At 47.8% G+C, this 7,902-nt stretch overlaps 1 protein-coding gene across 1 annotated transcript; it reads left to right on the top strand.

Annotated features, from left to right (window-relative positions):
• The first annotated feature begins 6,412 nt into the window (after nucleotides 1-6,412).
• LOC138358122 (placenta-expressed transcript 1 protein-like) lies at nucleotides 6,413-6,970 on the top strand. The gene has a single exon (XM_069315623.1). The coding sequence runs from the start codon at nucleotides 6,413-6,415 to the stop codon at nucleotides 6,968-6,970; it is 558 nt and encodes a 185-aa protein (XP_069171724.1).
• The last annotated feature ends 932 nt before the right edge of the window (nucleotides 6,971-7,902 follow it).

Raw genomic sequence — 7,902 nt, forward strand, 5'->3', positions numbered from 1 at the left:
CTGGCCACAATAAAGTGGTGAACAACTGAGTATAAAGTGAGTTATTCTCGAGGAATTATTCACTTTGCATAACCTCTCCATAATTCATAATTGTATAATTAATATTACTTCATGTTATTGATACATACTTGACCTGTGAGCTTCAGGACGTGGACCCCGGAGTCCCTTCTCCCCCACACACTGTCTCTCCCCCACTCCCTCTCCCCCACACTGCCTCTCTCCCCCCCACAGCCTCTCCCCCCCCCCCCACTGCCTCCCCCCACATGTACCTTACTTAATTGGCCATCAGAGACGGGCTAAAGCTGACCAACAAATAAATAAGAGCTCCGGGAAGGAGATTACTCCAATAATGACTCTCAGAATCTCTATGTGGCCGAGGCTTACCAGAGACTGTACCTGAGTACCAGGGGTGAGTGAGGTCCCACCCAGCTGGGTGAGTGACGTCCCAGTCAGCTGGGTGAGTGAGGTCCCAGTCATCAGCACCAGGGGTGAGTGAGGTCCCACCCAGCTGGGTGAGTGACGTCCCAGTCAGCTGGGTGAGTGAGGTCCCAGTCATCAGCACCAGGGATGAGTGAGGTCCCAACCAGCTGGGTGAGTGACGTCCCAGTCAGCTGGGTGAGTGAGGTCCCAGTCATCAGCACCAGGGATGAGTGAGGTCCCAACCAGCTGGGTGAGTGACGTCCCAGTCAGCTGGGTGAGTGAGGTCCCAGTCATCAGCACCAGGGATGAGTGAGGTCCCAACCAGCAACAGGAATGAGACAACATGAGTAAGCACCATTCCAGTGCCCCACACATGAACCTAACACCCAGCTAACTCAGGTCCCCATAACCCCAGCCACTGAGCTCAAGTGTCAAGCTCTAAGTCAGTAAACAACACAGTTTTACCATGCATGTAAATGCGTTTACAAGGATGATATTGACCAATATATTTCTTGAGAATGGCGCCAAGTCAAACGGTATTGCCAGCCAGGCGTGAGGGGGCTTAACGGGGGTCGAACCAGCTTGGCAACAGTGCAAACTTACTCAGGCAACCATCCTACACTAAAGCCATTTATGGGGTTGTAGACGTAGTGGGTGAGGGGGCTGTGTTGACGTAGTGGGTGAGGGGGCTGTGTTGACGTAGTGGGTGAGGGGGCTGTGTTGACGTGGTGGGTGAGGGGCTGTGTTGACGTGGTGGGTGAGGGGGGGCTGTGTTGACGTGGTGGGTGAGGGGCTGTGTTGACGTGGTGGGTGAGAGGGGGCTGTGTTGACGTGGTGGGTGAGGGGCTGTGTTGACGTGGTGGGTGAGAGGGGGCTGTGTTGACGTGGTGGGTGAGGGGCTGTGTTGACGTGGTGGGTGAGAGGGGGCTGTGTTGACGTGGTGGGTGAGGGGCTGTGTTGACGTGGTGGGTGAGGGGCTGTGTTGACGTAGTGGGTGAGGGGGCTGTGTTGACGTAGTGGGTGAGGGGGCTGTGTTGACGTGGTGGGTGAGGGGCTGTGTTGACGTGGTGGGTGAGGGGCTGCGTTGACGTGGTGGGTGAGGGGGGGCTGTGTTGACGTGGTGGGTGAGGGGCTGTGTTGACGTGGTGGGTGAGGGGCTGTGTTGACGTGGTGGGTGAGGGGCTGTGTTGACGTGGTGGGTGAGAGGGGGCTGTGTTGACGTGGTGGGTGAGGGGCTGTGTTGACGTGGTGGGTGAGAGGGGGCTGTGTTGACGTGGTGGGTGAGGGGTCAATACAACATACCCACATCATTTAGGAAGCTGTTAAGTACGCTGGTCAAACAGCTACACTTTAACAATTACGCAAAACTGGAAAGTGGAGACAATATCCCGACACAGAACACAGTGTGACCAATAAACTCACAGTTCCCTTCCCCCTCAACCCCTCAAAAAAACAAAAAAGCATCTACTCTCTGCTCTATCTGGACAAAAGAGCGGAAAAAAGACTAAGAGAAGCTTGTGTGAACCTTCCAACACTACAATATTTTTGACCTATTTGAAATTAAGTATGAAATCTAGTTTTTATACAGCAATATTTGTGTGACCTTGACTCTATGGTGATGCAACATGGGGGTTCCTGCCTCACGGTAGAGGGTAGACCGTGGAAACTACTTTGTTTGGAAACTACTGTTAATGGAATTCGCAGAGGTTTAAATACCTATCTTGAGATGATTTCGGGGGCATTTTAGTGTTTCCTCGCGGCCCGGTCCTCGACCAGGCCTCCACCCTCAGGAAGCAGCCCGTGACAGCTGACTAACACCCAGGTACCTATTTTACTGCTAGGTAACAGGGGGGCATAGGGTGAAAAAAAAACTATGCCCATTGTTTCTCGCCGGCGCCTGGGATAGATCCCAGGACCACAGGATCACAAGCCCAGCGTGCTGTCCGCTCGGCCGACCGGCTCTCTGTCACCGACCTAAGCGGTAGAGACAGGGGAAAGTTGCACAAAAGTCCATAAAATAATATTTGGCAAAAAAAAAAATAACTTTATATGAGTTTCAAGAAAAATTCTCATGATGATCCGAATTACATAAGCCACAACGAGGCTAAACAATACAATATCTTTCAAAAGTATACTACGTTAATAATACATTTATTAGAAACACAATTGATGAATTAAGAATACCTATATACACAAAAACCATCAATATTATTGGAGTAAGAGAAACTCATGGATATATGTCGATAAGAGAGATCCAGTAGCTCTAGTCTGCCTCACATACATGAACAATTTCGGTAGATTGAAGCGAAAATGTGAACAGTTAAATAAACGTTAAATACAGGCCAAGTAGTCTTTGAAGGAATGAAACCATGGAATATATTGGTTGAGGAAGTTAGATGCACTGATTGACAACTTATGCAAGCCTTGATAAGTGAGCCATGCACTCGTCAAGAGCTAAACCATGTACTCACTAATGGGTAAACCATGTACTCACTAAGGGGTAAACCATGTACTCACTAAGAACAAAACCATGTACTCACTAAGAACAAAACCATGTACTCACTAAGGACCAAACCATGTACTCACTAAGGACTAAACCATGTACTCACTAAGGACCAAACCATGTACTCACTAAGGACTAAACCATGTACTCACTAAGAACAAAACCATGTACTCACTAAGGACCAAACCATGTACTCACTAAGGACTAAACCATGTACTCACTAAGGACTAAACCATGTACTCACTAAGGACCAAACCATGTACTCACTAAGGACTAAACCATGTACTCACTAAGGACAAAACCATGTACTCACTAAGGACCAAACCATGTACTCACTAAGGACTAAACCATGTACTCACTAAGGACCAAACCATGTACTCACTAAGGACCAAACCATGTACTCACTAAGGACCAAACCATGTACTCACTAAGGACTAAACCATGTACTCACTAAGAACAAAACCATGTACTCACTAAGGACCAAACCATGTACTCACTAAGGACTAAACCATGTACTCACTAAGGACCAAACCATGTACTCACTAAGGACTAAACCATGTACTCACTAAGGACCAAACCATGTACTCACTAAGGACCAAACCATGTACTCACTAAGGACCAAACCATGTACTCATTAAAGGACTAAATGCACTCTGTCCATCTATTAAAAGAACAGGTCAACAAAAGGTTCCCATTTGAATGTTAACTAAAGTCCTTCCCGGCCGCTGTTCACTGGTTTATAATCCGAATTTGGATTCATGGTCCCCTTTCATAATAGGATCACCATTTCCAATCCAATTTCACATAATTCTTCTCTGACCTATATTTTTCACTTGGCATCCTCTCAAATCCCTTTATGAACTCTCTTTCTCTGTGATGGTCAGGAGAGCCTCAACACTTGCCTCGCCTCACATTCACATTATATATATATATATATATATATATATATATATATATATATATATATATATATATATATATATATATATATATATATGTATATATATATATATATATGTACATATAATAGAAAATAATAACATAGGTGAAAAAAAAGTCCAACACACTCATATGAAACTCAAAGTTTCAATTGAGCCCCGTCCTAGTGCCTTATGAAGTCCTAGTGCCTTATGAAGTCCTGGTGCTTTATGAAGTCCTGGTGCTTTATGAAGTCTTGGTGCTTTATGAAGTCCTGGTGCTTTGTCAAGATCTGGACGAGGGCTCTTGGTCACTTTGCGTGCGGCAGCACACTCTAGCGTGCATTCCTTGACCCGTTTGCGTGCGCTGAGAGCGGCGTGGTTACCCTCAGGCCTAAGGGGGACTCCCTTCTCCCCTTTAGTAAGGTAAACACACACACACACAGTGGGAGCAAGTGTGGAGCTAGGCCCCCCTGGGACCCACTTCTCTCACTGCTAAATTGTAAGCAATATTCCACACTGTTTAACACTGACAATATTCCAGATTGCCAATGTCCAGACTGGTAGCATTCTAGATGGGTTAAATCCAGATTGACAGTGTTCCAGATGGGCTAAATCCAGATTGACAGTGTTCCAGATGGGCTAAATCCAGATTGACAGTGTTCCAGATGGGCTAAATCCAGACTGACAGTGTTCCAGATGGGCTAAATCCAGACTGACAGTGTTCCAGATGGGCTAAATCCAGACTGACAGTGTTCCAGATGGGTAATATCCAGACTGACAGTGTTCCAGATGGGTAATATCCAGACTGACAGTGTTCCAGATGGGTAATATCCAGACTGACAGTGTTCCAGATGGGTAATATCCAGACTGACAGTGTTCCAGATGGGTAATATCCAGACTGACAGTGTTCCAGATGGGCTAAATCCAGACTGACAGTTTTCCAGATGGGCTAAATCCAGACTGACAGTGTTCCAGATGGGCTAAATCCAGACTGACAGTGTTCCAGATGGGTAATATCCAGACTGACAGTGTTCCAGATGGGTAATATCCAGACTGACAGTGTTCCAGATGGGTAATATCCAGACTGACAGTGTTCCAGATGGGTAATATCCAGACTGACAGTGTTCCAGATGAGTAATATCCAGACATGGACCGACTGAAATGCCGAAATCTGTATTCTCTTGAGCGCAGGCGGGAGAGATACATAATAATTTACACGTGGAAAATATTAGAGGGGCTGGTCCCAAACCTGCACACAGAAATAACACCACATGAGACCAGAAGACATGGCAGGATGTGCAGAATACCCCCGTTGAAGAGCAAAGATGCAACAGGTACTCTGAGAGAGAACTATCAACATCAGAGGCCCGAGACTGTGAACACGCTTCCACTACACATAAGGGACATAACTGGCCGACCCCTCACAGTGTTCAAGAGAGAACTTTATCAACCTCAGAGGCCCGAGACTGTTCAACACGCTTCCACTACACATAAGGGACATAACTGGCCGACCCCTCACAGTGTTCAAGAGAGAACTATCAACCTCAGAGGCCCGAGACTGTTCAACACGCTTCCACTACACATAAGGGACATAACTGGCCGACCCCTCACAGTGTTCAAGAGAGAACTATCAACATCAGAGGCCCGAAACTGTTCAACACGCTTCCGCTACACATAAGGGGCATAACTGGCCGACCCCTCACAGTGTTCAAGAGAGAACTATCAACATCAGAGGCCCGAGACTGTTCAACACGCTTCCGCTACACATAAGGGGCATAACTGGCAGACCCCTCACAGTTTGAAATTCAAGAGAAAACTTGATAGACACTTGCAAAGGATACCTGATGAACCAGGCTGTGACTCATACGTCAGGCTGCGAGCAGCCGCGTCCAACAGCCTGTTTGACCAGTCCAGCAACCAAGAGGACTGGTCGAGGACCGGGCTGCGGGGACTCTAAGCCCCGAAATCATCGCAAGGTAACCTCAAGGTAATCATGTCATGGTTGAAGTCTCCCAGGAATAAGAGTAAAGACCCAAAAGGTTCCTATATATAGCCAACCGAACTCACTCATATATTTACGTCTATCCTTCGCTTGAAACAATCCAGCAATCCTGTGTTAAACCTCGTCTCTAAATCTAAATTTAATTTCGCAAATGAATTTTCAAATTTATTGGGAACTGTTCAAAGGTGAGGAACATTTTGGAGTATTCTTGGTCCAGAAGTATAAGATGCTGTCTCAGGAGCCCCTCCAAGAAAAGTAAAGTACACAACACACATATTTCAGAACCTTCTAAGAGTTGCCAGGAGCCAGTGTTGGTGTGGTGTTGTGTGGAGGTTCTGGCCAGCTGCGGTTCACTAAATGAACCCCCAATATGAACGCTGCAAAAAGTCATTACTGTGGCTTGCTTCATCCAATTTAGGCCTGGAAATTACTGTTTCCGTTTGGCAGTAACTTTATATTACCAAGCCTTCTCTGTCCTATATTAAATTTGGCAGAATTTAAAATTTGGCAGTGAGGGAGGGGTTGGTTTGTGGTGGTGGATGAGATGGATAGTGGTAGTTGTGGTGGATGGGGACGCCACAAGGTGTGGCCCTCAGGACGCCACAAGGTGTGGCCCTCAGGACGCCACAAAGTGTGGCCCTCAGGACGGCACAAAGTGTGGCCCTCAGGACGGCACAAGGTGTGGCCTTCAGGACGCCACAAAGTGTGGCCCTCGGGACGGCACAAAGTGTGGCCCTCAGGACGGAACAAAGTGTGGCCCTCAGGACGGCACAAAGTGTGGCCCTCGGGACGGCACAAAGTGTGGCCCTCAGGACGGCACAAAGTGTGGCCCTCGGGACGGCACAAAGTGTGGCCCTCAGGACGGCACAAAGTGTGGCCCTCAGGACGGCACAAAGTGTGGCCCTCGGGACGGCACAAAGTGTGGCCCTCAGGACGGCACAAAGTGTGGCCCTCGGGACGGCACAAAGTGTGGCCCTCAGGACGGCACAAAGTGTGGCCCTCGGGACGGCACAAAGTGTGGCCCTCGGGACGGCACAAAGTGTGGCCCTCGGGACGGCACAAAGTGTGGCCCTCGGGACGGCACAAAGTGTGGCCCTCAGGACGGCTCTGCCTGTCCCAGGATAGGTCGTGTAGAATGCCCTCAGTCATTATTCAGATCTGTGAATGGTCTTGCAGGATTGAGCAGTTAGGTGACCGTTGATGGCCTGGTGATGGTGGTGGTGACCACGATGACCTGTATACCGGTGATAGTGATGATGGTGATTTTAGTCATCAACATGATGGTGATTGTGACTGAACGTGGCGATAGTTTGTAGTGATTGTGGTAGGAGGAAACTGTGTTTCACCGAGACTGTAGACCAACGCTGGGAGCCCTCAGACGCTGGGCATGTCTGAGGAAGCAACGTCTCCTCTCTCTTACCTGAGATAACCATGTAAAAACAACAGAAACACTACCTTTGACACTATCTGCCATATCTCGCTGTTTGTTGAACACTACAACATAATCACAATCAGGGGAATTGACAGGGTGGACAAAGACAAACTCTTCAGCACGGGTGGGACACGAACAAGGGGACACAGGTGGAAACTTAGTACCCAGATGAGCCACAGAGACGTTAGAAAGAATTTTTTTCAGTGTCAGAGTAGTTAATAAATGGAATGCATTAGGTAGTTATGTGGTGGAGGCTGACTCCATACACAGTTTCAAATGTAGATATGATAGAGCCCAGTAGACTCAGGAATCTGTACACCAGTTGATTGACAGTTGAGAGGCAGGACCAAAGAGCCAAAGCTCAACCCCCGCAAGCACAATTAGGTGAGTACAATGGCCCTTACATCAGACAATGTTCACCTGAGCCCCGTGTAGGCTAACTGGCAGCCACCAATATATAAACATGTAATGTTTATATTACAGTAACATCATAACGTTGCTTCAATGTTGTACTTATGGTGTGTGTGGCTGGCCTGTGTGCTCTCATCATACACCAGGGAATGATGATCTCAGCCACCACATAAGTACTGGATGATGACCTTCACGTTAAGGTCCACGACTCTGC

The sequence above is a fragment of the Procambarus clarkii genome, chromosome 82 (genome assembly GCF_040958095.1).
Source record: "Procambarus clarkii isolate CNS0578487 chromosome 82, FALCON_Pclarkii_2.0, whole genome shotgun sequence".
Classification (NCBI taxonomy): Eukaryota; Metazoa; Arthropoda; class Malacostraca; order Decapoda; family Cambaridae; genus Procambarus; species Procambarus clarkii.